At 49.0% G+C, this 22,334-nt stretch overlaps 1 protein-coding gene across 2 annotated transcripts in view; it reads right to left on the reverse strand.

The window, feature by feature from the left end:
- Positions 1-22,334, reverse strand: part of LOC138467756 (zinc finger protein 879-like) — a 702,003-nt gene that overhangs the window by 551,092 nt on the left and 128,577 nt on the right. The window contains exon 5 of one of the 2 annotated variants that reach the window (XM_069607985.1): positions 15,903-15,932. The exons of the other annotated variant lie outside the window; for it this stretch is intronic. Coding sequence (XP_069464086.1) covers positions 15,903-15,932 — 30 coding nt within the window. The remainder of the gene's footprint in view (positions 1-15,902; positions 15,933-22,334) is intronic. 2 annotated transcript variants of the gene reach the window in all.

Below are 22,334 nucleotides of genomic sequence, written 5' to 3' on the forward strand. Positions count from 1 at the left end.
GAAGACCTTCCAAATGATACAACCCTCTGGCTGATAAAACAGGCAGAGCGATGGATCACTGGAAAGGGCATGGGCAAGGTATAGAAAGCCAGCCTAGGACAAATTAAAGTATCATGAATAACTGCTCCAACCTGAGTATGATGAGTTAGATAATGACAGGAATGTTCACACTGACCTTTAGTTTAGGGTAGAAGAATCCAGAAGTCTCTTGATGGATTTGAATGAAGAACAAACGACAAGGAAGGGAAAATTAGTAAGGGAGACTTAACCCGAACGGAACGAGGCTCACGCTAGATACGGGTTGAATTCACCACAGGATAGCGTCCAAAAGTTCAGTTCAATGTCACCTTCCAATAATCCTTGAAAAGCTTCCTTCCCACTATAGGGATCAATCCTTCTGTTAATTCCACAGATGCAGGAGTTAGAAATAGCGTTCTTTTTAAGGAAAAACAAAGTACACGCGGTTATAAACAGCCGCGAAGAAAATAACGTTTGAAGACAACGTGCGCGTGTGGATTTTACACGCGGGCAGGATTTGCGCAGTCTGGTCCAGCCGCGTGTGAAGACAACGTGCGCGTGTGGATTTTACACGCGGGCAGGATTTACGCAGTCTTGGCCAGCCGCACTTGAAGACAGAGAGCGCGTGTGGATATTACACGCGGGCAGGATTCACGCAGTCTGGGCCAGCCGCGAGTGAAGACAACGTGCGCGTGTGGATTTTACACGCGGGCAGGATTTACGCAGCCATGGCCAGCCGCACTTGAAGACAGAGAGCGCGTGTGGATTTTACACGCGGGCAGGATTTACGCAGCCTTGGCCAGGCGCGCTTGAAGACAGAGAGCGCGTGTGGAATTACACACGGGCGGTGTTCCCGCAGTCCGGAACAGCCGTGTTTAGAGACAGCGTGCGCGTGTGGAATTACACGCGGGCAGGATTTACGCAGTCCGGGCCAGCCGCGTATGAAGACAGAGTGTACGTGTGGATGTACACGCGGGCAGGATTCCCGCAGTCCGGACCAGCCACGCTTGAAGACAGAGAACGCGTGTGAATTATCACGCAAAGGAATAGCTCCAGGAATCAGCGTGTGGCGGAACACACGCTATTGAAGGCCCAAAAGTAGCTGTAGAAATATGCAGGATGCAGATCAGAGGTTCAGCTACACAACGCCAATAGATTCGATCAGAAGCAGCGAGTGAAGTTTCTACGCTGCTTAAATACGTAATACCGTAGTTCACGTGACGAAGCAAAAGTCACGTGAAGTTAGCGATGTGAAAAGTGCAAACGTCGTTTTCCCGGTAACGTATCGAATAACCTCCATTTGGAATAGAACGGTCTAGCTGTTCTACGAGCGTAGCGTCCAGCATGCATGACACTTTTATTCAAAACACTTAAGTTCATTAATGTTAACGTAAAGCTTTTCTCACTCCCCAACCCCCTTTTCGGGATCGTAATTATTCCTTTTCTTGGTTTTGCAGTTCGGTTTTAACAAGGATATCACATTTCCATTCTCCTCCCCTTTAGGGACCAATATAGTTCTCTTTCTCAGATTGTCGCAGTTCACATTCAACAAGAATGTTCCACTTCCATTCAATTCTCGTTCAGAGAGTGGTATTGCTCTCCTCCTTGCCTTGCCAATTCAAATTCAATAGATTTATCTTCAGGTTTTTTCATTAGTACTGAGACAAGTTATTTGTGTTGTATAATACTCTTCTGTGATCTTTCTGTGCCTCCCTTCTCTCCCCTGTTACCTTTGGTCTCACTAGGACATGACTTAGAGGATCTTACAGGCCCGACAACAGTTTTGCTTTTCCACCGCACTATTGAGCAGAATTCCTCAGCGCCTCTTAAATACGCTAACCACTCCTCCTATCGGTAAATTGGAGTCTCAACAGGGAGCTGCTCCATCTGTTGCAGCTTCCATCTGGCAGTATCAGCGTAGTTGCACAGGCCGGCTGCCAACCACAATTCTCGTGTGGTCATGCCACACACCAATTCTCAAACCCCATTCGGCTTTTTCCTTCTCAGGCTCTCGGTTACGCTGGCTTCTCAGCATTCTCTATTCTGCTTCTGACCAGATTTAGATTTTGCAGGCTCTGTGTCCTGCTGTGGCTCCACCTCTTCCCAGGTTCATATTACCAGGAGACCTCCTCTGCTTGGAAATGCATTCCTCTCTCGCTTTTCATCTCTCGCATTTCCTCGTACTTGACGAGTGTTCCTCTTTTAATCCACTCGTCTCAGTAGATTGGTCACTTTTTCTTAAAGAGACAGTTTCTCTTTCTTCAGAATAATAGCATTGGTTATCTTCTTCTTAAGCCCAGTCCTGATAGTTGACAGGGTTTGATAGACCCATAAATGCCATCATGTTTACAGCGGAAGGGAGTTCCTCTCATGAACGGGAGTCCTTGTCCCCTAAAGCGGACTCCCTCCCAGTGAGGTCTGACTTACCTCTACCTGTAGGGAGGGTGTGGTCACTTTTTCTTAAAGAGACAGTTTCTCTTTCTTCAGAATAATAGCATTGGTTATCTTCCTCTTAGGCCCAGTCCTGATAGTTGACAGGGTTTGATAGACCCATATATGCCATCATCTTTACAGCGGAAGGGAGTTCCTCTTATGAACGGGAGTCCTTGTCCCCTAAAGCGGACTCCCTCACAGTGAGGTCTGACTTACCTCTACCCCTAGGGAGGGTGTTGCAGAGCAGGCTGACCTCCCAAGCCTCAAAGGGGGGGGACTATCCCTTGTCGAGAAGGGACAAATTCACTTGATTCGTCACACCCCTTAAACCCAAAGTGATGTCATGTGCACTGAAAAGCAGGTATCAATCCCACCTCTACCCCAATTACAGGGCACAAGTGCAGACAGTCACCAAAACATCAACCCAGCTGGAGGAGGGAGAGTACTATAAAACCCTGAGGCCCAAGTCAGCCAGTGTGGGTTGATGGAAGAGGTTGGGGCAGGTGAGTGGAGGGTGTTGCAGACGCAATATGAGGTGTATTAATGAGGGGCTGGTGATCAGAGGAGGAGATGGAAGAGGGGGAGGAGGTGATAAAAAGTTGTTTAGAGGAGGAGTATAAGAGCTGTAAGTGAATGTGGTCTAGATGAGGATGGGTTAACATCAGCAAGAGGAGGTGGTACGAGAGAAGTGGCAGTGATAACATCAGGAGGGGAATGAGGAATAGAGAATAAACAGGTAACATCAGAAAGTGAGGAGCAGGTAGTAAAATTCTGAGGAGGAAACACCATCGAAGGGGTACGTCTAGTTGGTGAGAACGAGACTGAGAAGAAGGAAGAGAAAAGACTCAGACAGCCAGAATAGGAACGCTTTAGATGGCTGGGTTAGTCCAATGCAATCTTAGGAGGCAGAACAAGGAAAAAGATTCAGGCAAGGAGGCCAAAAGGAAAATTAGTCATGGCAACCGGGTGGGTAGGCTCAACCTTTGTGGGAGGTGTGGGATTGGCTTTGATGATATGTGGGGTGTTAGGAATCAGAGGGGGCAACTCCCAGCTCCATCTCACCCTGAAAAAGAAGTTAGTAATATATAATTGGCTGGTCAAGGAGACAACAAAAATGCATCTAGGGAAGTTGTATAGGATAAGGATCATACACAGGATTCGGGAACCCTTAGGTAGCGTGCAACACTGCTGGCAGGGGGGTGGCATCACACAGCGTGAGAGAGTTGGTTTTAGGGTTCATAGTTTTTTTCTTTCCAATTAATTACTTAACGTTTGTGTAAATAAAATTCTGTGAACCACTTCCCAAGTCACATCTTTTTGTGCATCCTGTGTGGGCCTTCTGACAGGCAACACAAATATTATGTGCCCTCCAATAGCTGCTTCCAAAAAGGAAATAAATATTTAAAAAGAGTAGGTAGAGCTAGAGAAACCAGCCAACACCTATCTTGTCTCCGCCTCTACTAAATTAAGTTGATAATAGATGACCACCTAAATTATTAAACTACACTGTGAAACCATATGTAGAGCCAACCCAGGTATAGCATAAACTATTATTTCAATTATTTATTCCTGAAGTATTAGTTGGCAGATCTTCAGCAGATTAGGCTGTGTCAATGTCTTTGTGTATACAGAAGAATATATATTCTTTGAGATTCTTCACTCTTCAAACCAAGAAACGCAGCCTTTGTATGTTACTTTAACTACACAAAGATCAACAAGTCTATAATGAGAATTAGCTGCCTTAGGGTTCCGATAAAGATGATAATTATTTTCTTCATGTTGCTGTAGCTTTAGCAACATCTTGTGCTTTGAAGATCTTAAGATCATCTGTTATTTCTGCACAATGGTACGTTACAGAAAACTCATGAGAACATGCACAGTCACAGTTAGCAATAATCCACTAACCTGTTCTTGATGTCTGGATTGAAGATTTGAGAAACCACCTGGAACCCCCTCCGTGCTCCGAACAATGTCAGAACAGGGAGAGGCTGCCAGGGAAACCCTTGTGGGGGAGAAAACCCTGTGTAGCTCGTGTGCGCTGGGTATAGTCGTTTGATGAGCAGCTAAAAACCGTTGCAGTCCTTATTCAGCCAGAAGCGCTCCCGCTCAGCAGAATGGGCTGAAAGGAAATGAAGAAGGTAAGTGAGGTTCAGATATAAACTATGTCTATCTCGTAGCTAGTTTAGTAATTACCCTTTAGCGGGAGGCGGTAGCTTTAAGGTGCTCTTAGGGAGAGTAGACCCTTCTGCTGTCGGTACAGTTCTCGTTCTAAACAAAGAATAGAAAAAAGAGAGTCAGGAGATCAGAGAGAGGTTAGTTGTGGAAGGAGAGACCCGAGCTTGCAGATATGTAAACGAACCCACCTGAATCTATACGCGGTTCGTATCCGAGTAAAGAGAAAAGGTTAGTAGAAGATGTACTGCCGCTGGGCGTGATGGGAGCAGTAGTCCGTGGATATGAAAAGACTTGTTTCCAGTGGATAGAGAAATCACTGAATCTAGATTCTAATGCCAGTGGAAGTATTCTGCTATGTGCAAAATGCATGTAAGAAGCTAGTTACGTACTGCTCGGTAAAGGATGGATTCCCGCGGAGATGTGGCTCGGGGATTGGGATCAAGCAAGGCTGACAAGAGCAGAGCACGAGGTCTGAAACATAGTAAGGATAGAAGAAAAAAGATATTACTCAAGTAAAGAGAGAGTCGGTGTATTTTGCTAAGGTAGGAACCTAAGGACAGATAAACAACACTCACTCAGCGTGGCAACTATAGGAGTAGCAACACGCTGCTCCAAATGACGACGCTCCTCAAGTACAGCCGGTTCCTGAAGGGGCGGGGCCAACCCTGCCGAAGACTTTGAGAAGCATGAACCGCTGCTCTCCGGAATAGCAGCCATCTTGCTGGAACTTCGTTGTACACTCAAAACACGTCGCCAGCGATGTCAAAGGGACCATCTACGGTGACAACCCATAACAGTATGCCCGCTCCAAAGGCAAGCAAATCCCGGTTTACCCGGGTAACATATATGAAAAGAGCGCACCAGGCACGGGGTGTGTACTGCAGATGTTGGTTCCCAGGAACGCTAGCAGGGGAATAACCCTTCGAGTCAGCTAAGTATTGCAGGGCATCCCTGTGGTAACGGGAATCACAAATCCCTGCCACCTCAAACTCAGGACCCGATGCAGTAAGGACTGGGGGAGGAGACCCCGAAGTGGACGGATGGAATCGATTGCGCTGATCTGGTTTCAGTTGAGAGACATGAAAGGTAGGATGGATAGGGCTGCAAGATTTCGGGAGCTGCAATTTGAAAGCTGCCTTTCCCTTACATTCCAGAACCTGGAAAGGCCTGAAGAACCTGGGTGACAATTTAGATGGAACCAGACCTCTCCGTAAGTATTTGGATGCCAGCCAAACAGAATCCCCCATCTTAAAGGCAGGAGCGGGAGTATGATGCCTGTCCGCAACCTTTTTCATCCGAGACTGAGCGTCCTGCAAAGCCAGATGAGCCTTCCGGTGCCCCTCCTGAATGCTGTCCACCAACCTGTCGACATCCGGAAATGAAGAGGGCAGCAGGGTCTGTGTCGGAAATACCGAAGGATGATATCCGTAGGAACAATTTAAACAAATGACTTTGGTGGAAGAATGCGTGGCATTATTGTAAGAAAATTCAGCTAAAGGCAACAGGGCTTTCAAATTGTCTTGAGCAGAGGAGATACTTGAGCAGAGGAGATATAACAACGGAGATAAGCCTCCAATGTCTGATTAAGACGCTTTGACCATTGGTCTGCGGGTGATACCCTGAACTCAATGCCAGAGAGACCCCAAGATGTTGCACATCTGCTTCCAATAACGAGAAGTGTACTGCGATCCACGATCAGAAATTATAGTTTCAGGCAAGCCATGCAAAGAAAAAATGTGGTCCAAGAATATCCTAGCCATGCGTGCCGCGGTAGGAATAATGGGTAAAGGGATGAAGTGGGCCATATTGGTGAAAGAATCCACTATGACCATGATTGTGGTACACCCCTCAGAGGGAGGTAGATCAACTATAAAATCTGCTGAAATTATTTGCCACGGTTTGGTGGGTATTGTCATCCTGACCAGTTCACCTATAGGAGGTCTATGAGGAGTTTTAGTTTTGAAACAGGTGGTACATGAAGCGACATTCTTCTGGATATCTCTTCCTAGGAAAGGCCACCAAAAATGCCTCTGAACTAGATCGTAGGTGTTCAATACTCCACAATGCCTGGCTGCTCTGGTGTCATGACATAGCCGTAATACTTCCCGTTGAAGCATCTCTGTGGGGATATACACCTTATAGAAACAGCCACCACTCTTGGTGAGATGGTGTTTTGAGATGATTTCTGGGTCCTTCTCTTCCAAACCCTTTGAGTGCTCTTCAACTTTCTGTAGGAAATTGTAAATGACCGGGACAAAAACAGCCTTTGGAAATATCAATCTGGATTTAAATGAGTGGAGAGAAGAATGTTCCTTTCTGGACAAGGCGTCTGCCCTGAGATTGACTCGACCCGGGATGAAAGTGAAGATAATGCGATAGGGAGAAAAAAATGTGCCCAACAGGCTTGCCTGCTGTTCTTTGTATGGGCATACTGAAGAGTCCGGAGATTATGGTTATCGGTTCTCACCTCGACCGGATGATGGGCTCCTAAAAGTAGATGATGCCATTCCTCGAATGCTCTTTTGATGGCTAAAGGTTCCTTTTCGAGGACCGTATAGTTGAGCTCTGCTGGTGATAAGGTCTTTGACAGATATGCAACCGAACGTTCCTCCCCACCGGAATCCGCGTGGAGTAAAACTGCCCCCAAAGCATGGTGTGAAGCGTCAGACTCTACAATGAATTTGCGCTTCTGATCAGGTGTAACCAAAATCAGGGCACTGGAAAACAGTTCCTTTAATTTGTCAAACGATGGTTGGGTCTCTGGTGTCCATTTGAAGGGTACATTCTTTTTTTAGAAGAGTGGTCATAGGCCTTGTGAGGGAAGAGAAATGTGGAATAAACCGACTGTAATAGTTTGCAAACCCCAAGAATCTCTGTATGTTCTTAACAAATACTGGAACAGGCCAATCCTGAACTGCAGAGACTTTGATCGGATCCATCTCTATTCCTTGAGCAGATAATATATATCCTAGATATGCTACTTTGGGTTGGTGAAACTCACATTTCTCGATCTTACAGTAGAGATTATTGGACTGCAAGCGTCGTAGTACTTCCTTTACATGTCGGACATGGTCTGGAAGTGAGGTTGAAAACACTAATATATCATCTAGATATATGATGACGTAGTGCAGCAATATACCCGCAAACAGATGGTCCATGAACCTTTGGAAAACTGCTGCAGCGTTTGCTAGTCCAAATGTAATTACACAATATTGATAATGTCCGACGAAAGGGGTCCAGAATGCCGTCTTCCACTCATCCCCTTCCTTTATACGTATTAGATGATAGGCCCCGCGTAGATCCAACTTGGTGTAGATAGTAGCACCTTGGACAGCTTCTAGGATGTCTGGGATAAGTGGCATTGGATATTTGTCTGGAACGATTATCTTGTTGAGACCCCTAAAATCAATACAAGGGCGGAGTTAAGAGGTTTTCTTTTTGGGGATAAAGAAAAGGGACGCCGCCGCTGGGGAAGTGGACTCTGAGATGAGACCATTCTTGAGATGAGTATGTAAATAGTCCTTGAGGACTTCCTTCTCCTTAGCAGAAAGAATGTACATGCGTCCGAATGGCAACAGACTGTCTGGAATCAATTCAATGGAACAATCATCTCTCCTATGATGGGGAAGCTCAGAGTATTCCGTAAGAGTGAAGACATTTTGATAGTCCTGGTATTCTTGTGGGAGTCTAGAGATTTGATGAAGCGTGGTGCAGTTCTTGGTCTCTGCTTCAGAACAGGGAATCTCTGTTTGTGGTGTCAGGTCACTCCCCGAACAGTGAAGAAGACAGTATTCGGAACCCAAAAAGAAGGTGCCTGCAGCCCAGTTAACGTAAGGATTGTGTTTTCTCGGGGGGCGTGGCTTGGAAGCCATGTGAAAAGACGTGCCTGTACGGGGGCTCCCGCTGATCCGTACATAATCCGACTGATACTGCGCAAGGACCGCAGCGATTTGGCAAAGATTGTGAAGACTGTGTACATGAAGTTCGGCTGCACGCGAGGATACATTTTTACACGGGTTCGTATTGCGCACGTGTACTTAGTAGCCGAGTGAAGCGCTGGTGGCGAGACCTCGACGGACGACAAAATGGCCGCCGCCGCTTGACGAGGGGACAAAGGAGTGGTGGATCGGGACCACAGCATACGTGCGCCCTCTCGGCGTTACGAATGGGGCAGCGCGACCCGGCCCATCTGGGGGGAGCGCCGGACAACAGCGGTGCCTGAGATTGTTGGGCGAGCTGGGACTCTCAAACTGAGTTGTGGTGTATGGGCATAGTGCCTCCCTGCCTTGGACCTGAGCGCGGCCAGAAGGACGCTCCTGACTGGAGATATGTCGAACAAGCTTCTGAGAGCGAAGAATAAACAGCCCACGCTCGACGAATACGCCAAGACGCCGCCTGGCCCGGAAGGAGCCAGGAGCAAGGATAAGGCTCAGACCAAGGAGATGGCCGCCGCTGGTGCGAACCAGGAGGTCCTCGCTGCGATCGCGGACCTGAAGGCGACGTGGGAGACCAAGCTCCAACTTGCTGTGGCCGAATTGAAAACTGCGATGGAACTACAGGTTGGGGCGGTGCAGGAGGACGTGAACTTCCTGAGGCAGGATGTGCGAGCCCTGGCTGAGCGCACGGAAACTTTGGAAAAGGAGATGGGCCCTACTGTGGCGGACTGCACCGCACATAAGCGTGATATCCATGCCCTGGTGCAGCGGGTGGGCAACTTGGAAAGTAGGGCTGAAGAGGCGGAAGGACGTGCCCGGAGAAACAACGTTCGCATCGTGGGCCTGCTGGAGGGGGCTGAAGGCCAGAATCCCACAGAGTTTATTGAGAACTTGCTGCTGCAGGAGATCACTGGGGGAGCCCTGTCGCAGGGGTTTGCGGTGGAGAGGGCGCACAGGGCCTTGATCAGGAGACCACCGCCGGGGAACCCGCCTAGGCCTGTGATCGCCAAGATCCTCAATTATCGGGATCGGGAAAGGATCCTCGAACACTTTCGTAAGGGGGGCACCATACGGCGAGGAGAGGCGACCATTACTGCTTACCCCGATTACACCTTGCAAGTGCAGCGCAGTCGCATGAACTTTGGGGCGGTTAAGAGGCGATTGCGGGCAGCTGGGTACAAGTATATGTTGCTCTACCCGGCCAGACTGAAGGTTTTCTTCAAGACTAAGATGCTGTTCTTTGACACTCCGGAGGAGGCCATGGAATGGCTCAATGCACAAAACTGTCCTCAGGAGCCAGATGAGCGGACGGCGGATGGAACGGGAAGAGATAAGTGACGCTGCGGGCCCGGTTGGGCTATGAACATTGGGACTGGAATATAGTCTTTGTGACTTTGTTATGGAAGTGTATGCGTTAGGAGTTTGGAACATGGTCCGTGTGCGCGGATACGGATGCGAGGGAGGGGAGCCTCCAGGGGCTGTTCTTTGTACCCCAGTTTGAGTTTAGGTTAGTCACTGTGTGTGGGGTGACACCCTGTCGGGTTCTCTACTTGGGTTCCAGAGAGAACCGAACACGGGGATGCCTGAGATCCAGGGATGGAGCTGGGCAGTTGGTTGGGTTAGGGGGGTGGGGTGTGTCAATTTTTATATGAGCCTGGGAGAGAAACTGGAAATGGGGGTCTTTGAGGTGGGGGGGAGGCGAGCAGACCTGGGAGGGAGGAGGGAGCTACTGATAAATCATGGGGGACCGTGGAACGTTAGAGGGCTTAACAGCTACCTCAAGCGTAACAAGGTCATGTTGTACCTAAAAAGGCAAAAGATAGATGTCGCCTTGTTACAGGAGACGCATCTGACACGGGATAAACTGGAACTGGTGGGGAGGAAGTGGAGAGGGACAGTAGTTGGATCTACATATTCTGCCTATGCTAGAGGTGTGCTGGTTTGGGTTGCACCACATGTCCCGTTTAAGCTACTTGGGGAGGTTGTGGAGTCTGATGGGAGGCTGGTCATGGTAAGGGGGCTTGTGGAAAATAAAGTAGTGTGTATTATAAATACTTATGCTCCCAACCGGGACACGGCGACATACTTTAGGACACTGATCACTAGACTTGGTGAAGGTATGGGGGGTCCGGTGATTTGGGGTGGGGACTTTAATTGTGTACTAAACCCCAGGGAGGACAGGTCGGATGACAGGGTGGTCAGGCCCAGCCCGGCGGCTAGGGTACTGCAGGCGCTGCTGGTAGACCTTGGCCTGGCAGACGTGTGGAGGACGAGACACCCTGGCGTAAGGCAATATTCGCATTACTCGGCCCCGCACCAGCTACACACAAGGCTGGATTACTTTTTCGCCACTCCGGACGTTGTCGCGGAGTGTGACCAGATAGACTACAGGGCGAGAGTCCTTTCGGACCACTCGCCCCTGGTCATGCGATGGCAGCTTTGTCCCCCACGTGCGCGAATTCCAACATGGCGCCTTAGGGCGGAAGCGCTCAAGGATCCAGTCTTCCGGGAGGGCATGAGGGAGGAGATAGTTGCTTACTTTGAGGCGAATACAGGTAGTGTCAAGTCGGCTGGTACTTTGTGGGAGGCCTTTAAGGTTGTAATGAGGGGGGTTGCCATTGCGAAGTCCAAGGGATTAATGGGTGGAGTCCTGGCTGATCTGCGTAAAGCCGAGATTGAGTTGGAGAAAGAGCTGGGGGAGGGTGGGATTGATACGGAGGAGGTCACTAATCTGCAGCAGAGGTGCGCAGAACACTGGGACAGGCTCTGTAATCTGAATTACAAGAAGTACATTGAGAGGTTGCATGCGGGGGGGGGACAAGACGGGCAGGCTTCTTGCTTGGCTGTATAAGAGCGAGACCCCGAGATCCCCAATCCGATCAGTTATCACTGAAAAGGGCGTGGAGGAGGACACCCAGGAAGGGGTGAATGGGGCATTCGCGGAATATTATCAAACATTATATGAGGATCGAGAAGGGGGAAGCCGGGAGGAGATAGAGGTAGTACTTGAAGACATAGGCCTGCCCAGGATAAGTGACGAAGTGCGAGAGGAGATGGATGCTCCGATCACTCTGGAGGAGCTGCAGGAGATTGTGCGGCAGCTACCCACTTGCAAGGCCCCAGGAGCGGATGGGTTCCCCAGTGAATTTTATAAAGCGTATGGAGAGGAGGTGCTCCCGCCCATGCTGGAGATGCTTAATGAAGTGTTCGAGGTGGGGCGGCTGCCGGAATCGCTCAGGGAGGCGATTATAGTACCGCTCCCCAAACCCAATAAACCGGGACATGATTGTGGCTCCTACCGGCCCCTGTCGATGCTGAACCAGGACAGCAAGATCCTAACAGCTGTCCTGGCGGCCAGAATGCGGAGGGTGATAGGCAAGCTGATCCATCCTGACCAGACGGGCTATGTCCCGAATCGGAATATTACTCAGAATCATAGACGCCTTCACAGGGTGGTTGAATGGGGGTGCAATGAGGACAGCGAAATGGCGATAGTGGCGTTTGACGCGGTTAAAGCGTTCGACTCTGTGCGATGGCCGTGGCTGCTGGCGGCTTTGGGGCGGTTTGGACTGGGACCAGGCTACATGAGGTGGGCCGAGCTATTATATAGTGCGCCTCTGGCTAGGGTCCGTACGGGCGCAGTGGTGTCAGATAGATGGCAGTTAGGTAGAGGCACTAGGCAGGGGTGTCCTTGGTCCCCAATGTTGTACATACTGGCCCTCGAGCCCTTAGCGATTTACCTCCGGCAGCAGTATGATCCGGTAGGCATAGAGGTGGGAGGGGAGTGCCATCTTATATCCCTGTATGCAGACGATATGCTGTTATACCTGAAACATCCAGAAGAGAATTTGCAGTATATCTTGGAGGTATTGGAGAGGTACGCCTGGTTGTCCGGCATAGCGGTCGAACCCTCAGAAATCCGCACTATTCCCGCTAGGCAGTTATGTGGGGATACCGGTGGAGAGGTTGCCAGTGCTGCGGATCCCGTGGGCGACGAGCTCCTTCCGGTACCTGGGCATTGACGTGTATCACACGACCGAGGAAGAACACAGGCATAATACCGAGCTAGCTGTGGGAAAGATTGAGAAGTGCATGAGGTTCTGGGAAAGATTGCCTTTAGCGATGATGGGTCGTGGAGCTATGCTTAAAATGGTGGTGCTGCCCAGGCTCCTGCATTACTTTAATAACATCCCGTATATGATACCTAGGAAGTTTTTTGCTAGGTTACATAGTGTATGTAGGAATTTCCTATGGCACGGCACGCGCAACAGGGTCGCATTGTGGAAATTGCAGAACTCTTATGAGAAAGGTGGCGCGAAGCTGCCGAACTTTGAGGCCTATTATATGGCGGCGCAACTGCAATATGTGGCCAGGTGACTCTCGGATGAAGAGACCTCCGAACACAGGCTGCTAGGGAAAGACTGTTCCCCCTTTTATCTGCGGGAGGTGATCTGGGTGACCGGTTCATGGATGAGAGAGCGTCCTAAGATGCTAGCCCTTGGCAGGAACATATGGCGGCGTGCCTGTCGGATGATGGGTGACCCCTTGCCGTGTATGCCGCAGTTACCTCTGGTCGCCCTGGCGAAGGAAGACGGGCAGCTGAGAGCTATTCTCCGGACATACTGGGAGTCAGTGGGGTTGATCACTATGGGCGACATCTGGCAGGATGGGACCCTGATGGAGTTCGATGAACTGGAGGCAGGGTCGGGGCTACACAGGGGTCAATATGTGACATATCATAGGGTGGTCCGGGAGGTCCGGAGCACGTGGCCCGAAACTACTTTGGCCGATGAACCGGATGCCACGCTGGAAATAATGTATGACGCATCAGAGGGTGGGCACGAGGTCTCTAGGTTGTACGAGATGTTGATGACAAAGGTTGGGAAGGATTTGGGGCACCTGAGACTGGAATGGGAAGCGGAGATGCGGGCCTCGATGGCGGATGGGATGTGGGAGCGCGCCCTGGGATACCACAAAAAGGTATCGAGGAACGCCAGGTTTAAGCAGATACAGCTCTATATTACGCACAGGGCATATATGACCCCCCTTAGAATTTCCAAATTTCTGGATAATGGGCGCCAGGCGTGCCCCAAGTGTAACGAAGAGAATGCGGACATGATACACATGTTCTGGGCGTGCCCAGTGATTGCAACCTACTGGGGTGAAGTGGCGCGGAGGCTGGCAGGGAGGGGTATCACACTTAAGGTGGATTCGGCTTGGGCCTGTCTGCTGGGAGGGTATCCCAGGGCGCGTAAGCTTCGACATGTTGAGAAACTTAAAGATCTGGCCTATGTGCTTGCCAAACGTAGGATAGCCATGGGGTGGAAGAAATGTCATAAGCCGCGAGTGGAGGTCTGGTGGCGAGATCTCCAAAAATGGGCTGATGCCGAAACGGCAGTGTGGCAGGATGGCAGTATGGCAGGGGAAGAGGAAGAAACAGGCTCTCTCACGGCATGGAAGTTATTGTTAGCTGAGCTGTTTGGTATGGGGTCGGCCTCGGCTGGACTTGAGAGCGATGAGGCCCCACCGCATGGAAGGGACACTGATGGCGGACACTCTACAGGCTCATAGGGGGGAGGGATGGGGACTGCAGTGCCTTATTTTTTGTTCGTTTGGTTTTGTTGTTTGAGGTGTTTTATTTATGTTTCGTTGTAATGTTGTTTGGTTGAGATAAAATAAAAATATATTTAAAAAAAAAAAGGATTGTGTTTTCTCAACCAGGGTAATCCTAAAATGACAGGGTAGTGTGCAGTCTTTATTACATCCAACACCAGAGTTTCCTGGTGCGATAAAACCGTCATGATGACTGGTTGAGTTTGATCCTTGATAGGGCCTGACGTGAGGGGAATCCCGTCTACACTTTCTACAGGGATGGCTACTGATTTAGCGGATCAGGGGATTTTGTGGATTTTCCACTGTGGACAGGGGGCCTCTGGCAGTTCCCAACTGCATTGGCTCCTCTTGTGTCAGTGCTCTATGAGGCAGGGAATTTCCTAGGAACCGAAAACCCTTGCCCCTCTTCTTTTCATGCCGTCTCTCCTGAAGCCGATAGTCTAATTGCATAACTAAGGTGATGAAATCCGCCAGCATATGAGGGCGAGGTACCCTGGACACTTCGTCCTTCAGTTCCTCCACCAGACTCCTTCGGAATATGGTTATTAAGGCATCATCGGACCAGGCTGTGTCAGATGCCAATTTTTGAACTTGGTTATGTAAGTAAGGATGTCTACATTTCCCTGCTTGAAATCAAGGATCAGTTCTTGAGATGCAATAGTCACTTCCTGTCTGCCAAACATACTCTTTACACTGTTGCAGAAAGCAGGATAAGAATCCAAGATAGGATTTTTACTAGTGACTAAAGGTGTCGCCCAAGCTAAGGTGGCGCCTGACATCTGGGAAATCATGTGTCCTACTCTATCCCGATCAGTGCAGAAATACGCCGCCTTGAAGGTGAACTGGACACTACACGACTCTAAGAACTTTTTTACCTTATAGGGGCTCCCATCGAACCACCCTGAGGCCAACGGTCCCAGGGGTACCTCTGAACACTGAGGCGACCATCCCATCTGGTGACATAATGCAGCACATCTGGACTAACTCACACTACTAACCTCTCTCTGATCTCCCGACTCTCTTTTTCTATCCTTTGTTTAGAACAAGAACTGTACCAACAGCAGAAGGGTCTACGCTCCCTAAGAGCACCTTCAAGCTACCGCCTCCCGCTAAAGGAGGCTGCTCATTAAACTGCTCAGCTGCTCATTAAACGACTACACCCAGCGCACACGAGCTACACAGGGTTTTCTCCCCCACAAGGGTTTCCTTGGCAGCCTCTCCAGTTTCTGACATTGTTCGGAGCACGGAAGGGGTTCCAGGTGGATTCTCAAATCTTCAATCCAGACATCAAGAACAGGTTAGTGGATTGTTGGTAACTGTGACCGTGCATGTTCTCAGGAGTTTTCTCTAACGTACCATTGTGCAGAAATAACATCATCTCACATACGTTGCTTAACTTCTTTTCACACAGATAATTCATGAGTGGGTCACATGCTGACTCTTAGCTTGGCAGTCTCAGAATACCTATTCGGAGTCTGCGCAGTGGGAAAGATGTCAAGATAATCCATGGCAAAAAAAAACACCACACTTCAAGGGTGTGCTTGAGCACAACATTAGCCAATCAAGCAACCAAATATGACTTGCTCTTAATTACAAATTACTTTTGGAAACTGCCACGTTGGTCAACTGATTCCAAACAAATTAGAATTTACCTTTTTTTCCTTCCGTCCTGTGCTTTGGTCCTACAGAGCTGTGTCTACATGCAACCAAACAACCACAGAAAATTACCTTGCCAACTGCATCCTCTCTCTTCTTTCTCTGTAAAAAAAAAAATAATTCTCTTTCCTCTTATCTTTCCCTTGGTCCTTTTTCCTACACATACTAAGGTCTGCATACCCTGGGCAGGGGCACTGTAGAAGAAAGAGACATGTGACTAGTTGAGAATGGTAACCTGCTTCCTTCACATATGCTGTGTTTTTTTTCAAACGCCACAAACAAAAAGTGTCCGTAAGATGCAGGTGGTTACCTTCTTGCCTGAGAGACAGCCCCCAACATATGATACAAATTTCACAACAAACTGAACACTCTTTGCACTGCATAGGTGAAAATGTACTCATGGTCCAAGGATTCGGGTTGACCAACTTTACATTGACAGTAACAATGCTGAAAGCCACCTTCATAAATAAAACGTTGTACTTTCATCTAAAAATGGTCCCTTACTACACGAGTATGAGAAAGACAAAGAACTGGTACTAGTTCTTACATTTTCTGGAAAACACTGTTAAGCTTTTAAAGAGAGTTTAATGTATTCACCTGCAATTTCATAAACCAAAATACCATGTATTTTCAAATGAAGACTTACTGTGTATAACTCGTTGATTTCATGAAGTGTTGTCATGTAGTTTCAAATGAAATATCATTTTGCGAAGGGCGCTGCAGTATCTCGTTTAAAAGACATGAGATAACGTTGAATGGAAATCATGGGCCTCATTACGACCCTGCCGGTCCGGAAAGAATGGTGGTGGTAAAACCGCCACCACCATTCTTTCCGGACTGGCTGATTAAGAGTCCTGCAGGCGGGAGGTGTCACTCCAAGGTTTAACACCACCCGACTGCAGGCGGAAATGGAAACACCGGCTCCGTCATAGACGGAACCGGTGTTTCCATTGTCCCCATACCCATGGAGTCCTACTCCATGGGAATGGGGACTTACACAATTACGGGTCACCGGAGTCGTAATGCCCGAATCACGGAGGCGGAATGGTAATACGAGTCCGGCGGTAACCTGACGGTTTTTCCGGCTCGGTTACCGCCGGACTCGTAATGAGGCCCCATGTCCTTCTTTCGCCTAGAGCAATCACAACTAAGTTCATTACCCTTTCAAGAATGTATGTCAGAAAAATACTGTGATGCGCCTATCAATAAAATTAGAAGCCTATAGTAAACATATTAAATGTTATGGTTATATATGAGACTTTAAACATCTGCATGGTCAAATAGGTTTTCCAATTCCTATGTTGCTGATTCTTCCAGGGAACATAACAATATGCATGTTTTTCTATTTAGCCTTGCAAATGGGGGTGAGGGGCTTTAAGTCTCATGAGATTAGCTTAGCCATTTGGAGACAAACAGGCATATTTATCTTACATAAGAGAAACACATTCAAATCCCTTTAACAAAGACTCTTCTGTTCAAGGCCTCTGGTTGATGGGATGCCTCTGCCCACATAGGCTGATCTCAAAAGATATATTCTTAAAAAATACATTTAAATAGTACAGCCAGTCCTCAAATATATTCCGCTGGACTGACCAGATCCAGGACTTGAAACGCAGCCAAATCCACTTAAGGTCTTGTCTCTTGACTGCCACTCACCGGTTGGTAATCCTGGTGATGCAGCGGAACCTTGACCCAGGACTTGATAGTAGAGTCTGTAGTAACCAGGGCCTCCTCTCCGTTGAGGGCAAGAGAGCTCTTTTTAGCAATATGCCCCCAGACTGTTCAAAGGATACAATCGAGGAGACCGATCACTCAAAAGAGCGGGAAGACACACCGCTATAGTCACCAGCTGTAAAGAAATTAACATGTGTTATTATCAAGGAAGAACAAAGAATTCCACACAGTTAGTTCTCAGTATAATATCAGTAATACCTGCACTGCCTACAGCTGATTCTCCCTCTAGGTAACCTAACAATGAAGATAGAGATGAAATGGAATCAGGGAAAGGCTCAACTAATATGATAGGGAAAACCTGAGGAAGCAGAGGTTATTACTGTGCTATTAGTCTTACCGTGTTGATTGGGGATTAATATAGCCAAGATAAGGAGGAAGTCCACAACGACTGGTGTAAAATAAAAAATAGGGAAATTAGTAGGGGAACTACACCCGACGGCACGCGGATCACTCTAAAGTCGGGATGGTGCACATCCCTGCAGAGCGTTCTCGTGCACGGAGGAGGTAAGTTTAACAGGAGTATAATAAAACAGTTTAACTGGTAAGCAGCCACAACACAAAGGAAAAAAGACAAACTAGATTACCCAGGTAAGGACAAACATACTTGTGGTGCGCTTGTTCGCGCTGTAGAGGGGAGGAGTTCCAATTCCAATCCGTATAACAATCCAGGTTCGGTACACGGGCAGAAGCGTCTCAAGGCAAAATCAGCGTCCAGGAGGATGGTCCGTAGGCAGGCTTGAAGGTTTGGTACACAGGTAGGAGAGATCGTAAATAAAGGCGATGGCTAAGAGAATAATCCATAAACAGGCTGAGGGTTTGGTACACAGGCAGAAATCTCCAATGTAATAAAGCTGAGGGTAAGTGAAGACGGAACTTCAGGAGCAACAAACCACCGGAGTAACTTCAATAGGAAGCTTACTTCCGTGTTACGTGAAGCGTAATATACAATCCAATGCGGGGCTCCCTGATTCCTACTGGATGAAAGAAAGGAGCCAAGGATGATGGGAACTGAAGTCCGCCCGCTTCACGGACCATTGATGTAACCTCCAGCGTCTATGAAACAGGGCCGCAAAGTGCCATATTGGTTGACATAGAAAGGCGGCACGCCTGGCAGAACGTTGCCGGCCAACCTGCCGGGTAAGTTTAGAAGTTCCTACGTCAAATGACGCCTTACGCTAAGGAGCCACCGACGGCCTCCTTGGCGTAACATTGACATTAGCTTTCCCCATAAAATCAAAAACCTGTGGTGCAAATGAAAACTCAAACAAAAGAGGCTGGTCTGGAAACAAGTGTGCCGGCACCGTTGTTTCCGGACCGGCATATTACAGGTCTGCCTGCCGGAGCCGCCGTACCTGACAGGTCTGACTCTGCTTGGCACAGCGGCCACGGTAGGCAGATCAGTCACAGAAGGACCGGCACCGTTAACAACGATGCCGGTGCTTCCGTGTCCCCACTCCCATATGGGGAATGGGGACTTACATTTTACCGGTACCTGACTTTCCAGGCCGCCAGGGCTGTAATGTCCTGGTGGCACCGGGAAGTCAGGCACCAGTAAATATTTACGGGTCCAGCAGCAACCCGACCGGTAGCAATGGCACGGTTACCGCCGGACCCATAATGAGGTCCAATGTTTGGAAATCATGAGATTCTTCTCCACAAAATATATCTATTCCTGAAAGCTGTAGAATTCTTGATAAATATCATAAATATCAATACCTAAGTCGTACGTCATTGCACAAATTCATGTTGCATGTCCCTGAATTCGCGAGGGCCATAGGAGTATAGATATCCATATTTCTTCAATGTGTCATGAAGGCTACAAGGAAATATGGAGGAAAGCATGATTCTGTGTCCAAAGTATACAGACCCCACCCTCTCACATGTTCAGAAATATGATCAACCAATAAAAAGTAAGGGGTGTATTCTGTACGAGTGTTAGCCTGTTAAGCAAGCCAATTAAAATAGTTGACCAATCAAAAAGTCTGAGGTCACCATGACATAGAATGGGAATATTACACATTATATAAGCAGAAACACACAAGGAGTGATAAAAGAATGAGGATTGTAAAAGCTGACAAAACGGGGGATCCCTGTTCTAAATGGATGAGTGCTGCGCTTAAATAATATCTGAAGGTGAAGGGGCCTTATTCATGAGGAAGCCTGAAGCAGACTTCACCTGAGGCAGTCCTGGGTTCCCAGAGGGAGAAAGAGACCAGAAGGGGCCTAGCTGACTAGGAATTGCCTGGAAACCCTTGATGGTCTTTGCTGGCTCTGTGCCCTAAAGAATTATTCAAAAGGGAGCATAAAAATTAATCAATGTAATTCGATATAGGCGCAATACAACTATGTCTCTAATGAGTTCCAGGAGTGGGCAGACCGGGAGGGATTGTCATTAAGGAGTGGGGGCTCATTGCAAATATAATGCTTTACATTTTTTGTGTGAAATGCAACATTGCTTTCTCACTATATTTCAAGCCAAGTGAAATCTGATTCATTACACCACACATAATGTTTTCCTATGCAGCTGATAACATGAAATTCCCGGGGGCGCTGTTGCGCGACTGATCAAGATGGCCACCGCCTGAAATATTCTGGCAAAGGCTCATTAATCCTTCTGAATATCCTTGCCCCTGCTGCAATGCTTTCCTCTGGGGAGCAACTGAATGCCCCTTTGAAGACCCCGGGCCTGAGGTGGTAAAGTGGCGGTCCGGGAGAGGCCCTCAGGAGGGGCGCCGCAGGACATTCTGCAAGGTGCGGATCTCCCTGTGAGAGTCCGTGTGTGTGGAGGAGGGGCAGAACGCGGCTTATGTGACCGAGCAGTGCGGCTCCTGCTACGGTAGACATGAGAGATCTATACTGCAAGAGGTTAACGGATGCCCAAGACACTGGCATATGTAACAGCGCCGACACAACGACAGCTGATCTCTGGAGATCCTGAGAACTGCGCCCCGAGACCGAGCGTCATCCCTGACCCCTGAGGACTGCAGCGGAAGACTGTGCCGAGTAACCGGGAGACGGCCGTCTCCGAGCGGGAGAGCTGACTGAAGTGGTGAGCCCCCCCCGTTTCAGTTGTAAACAGTGCTTCAGTACAGAACTCACTGCATCGCCCAGGAACTAGGGGGCACCCCTCCAGTAAGCTGGTCTCAAACCAAACGACCCCAGCGGGGCAGCAGGGTTACAGCCGACCCCTGAGGCTTGCCCGGTCTAGACAATAGAAGAACCCTGCGGGAGAGCGCACCCAAACACCCCACTTCATCCTGCATCGGTCACGGGTCAACACGTGTGACCTATGCAACCGCAATAGGCACAGGGCCTGGGTTCGAAGCTGGGCCGCAGTCAAGTACGAAGCACTGGGAGGTTAATAAGCCCTCCCGGTAGTGACAAACGGGAGCTGTGCGCCGTGGGCCAAGGCCACCAGCGACCCAAACTTAGAGGGGTGTGCTGCCAACCCACCCCCCACCCGGATGAAGAGGTGGGATTCTGCTACCCGAGTGGCTGCCGCACGGCGGAGATGGCCAGACAGTGCACCAGGCAGAGCTGATCACATCCTCCTGGTCTGCTCCATCGCATCCTGGAGAGTCGAATTGGGGACAATAAGGAAGCACCAGGCAGCACAAAAGGCGGACCAAGGTCACTGTATCCCGGAATGGGGGGTGCGAACAGCCCACCCCTTAGAGAAACGCTCTCCCCGCAGATCATACATGGCCTGAACCATAGGGGAGCAGAACATTTGGACTGCAGCCCGTAGCCCTTGGCCTGCTCTAGGACCCCCTCTACACCATCATACTATTGGCGGAGTGTCTGGAAGAGGCCCTACCACGGGGTGACCACGTTTAGGAGAACTGATTAGTGCACCAGGGACGCTGGAACCCCATAGTCATTGATCTTGGAGTCCCGACACAACCCCGGACACCCTGATCCGTGAGTGGCACATATTTGAACATAAGCAGAGGTAGCAGTGAGCGGGAGACGTGACAACACGGCCAGAAACACGAAGGGGCAGCTAAGTGCTGCTAGGGCCATACAGCCTTATAACTGAAGGAGGTTCACGAAAAGAAAAGAGTACAGACTGGATGACGAACCCCGAACACTGTCCAGCACATCGAGATCACAGCTGGTGTCGCAGGTGTCCACCGATGGAACGCATAGGGGTAAACCCTGACTATTCAAAGGCCTCATCCTCAATGATCTGGATGATATTTGCCCCCCACGACGGCGGGGACGGCTGGATATTGCTGTCATACCCTTGTACAGGAGCGACGAGAGGGTTACGGGGAGAGCCAGGGGTACTCAGAACTATCTTGAACGGATCCCCAACTTGGAAGAGCCACCTGGTGGCAGAGACATAATGACAATAAGACCTCTTGATAACCCCTAGATACGGTCAAGAGTAGAGCTTTCCTGGACAATGTGCATCATCAATATCATCCACTGGGAAAAAACAAGCAAGAATGAAACAATTTACCCAAGCTGACCAGCCTCAGCCATCCGCCCCCACGCAACAGAATTCAGCGACACCACAGGTGGACGTCGCAACTTTGAACCAAGCTGTAACGCTCACCTGATTCCCGTAGAGGCGCCGGTCTTGACTGGGCGTATACCGTATCTTCAAAGGTGATGTGTAACTCACGGCTGGCTCTTTGGGCTGGACCTCTGTGCACTATATGTCTGACTCGAAGGGTAAGATGTCTGCAGATAGAAAATATGGGATTAATGAACTAGGTTATTGAATGTCTCTCCCTTCTTCCCTTTCTCTTCTCCTGTAGAACC

The sequence above is a fragment of the Ambystoma mexicanum genome, chromosome 4q, assembly GCF_040938575.1.
Source record: "Ambystoma mexicanum isolate Mex_15411 chromosome 4q, UKY_AmexF1_1, whole genome shotgun sequence".
NCBI classification, from domain to species: Eukaryota; Metazoa; Chordata; class Amphibia; order Caudata; family Ambystomatidae; genus Ambystoma; species Ambystoma mexicanum.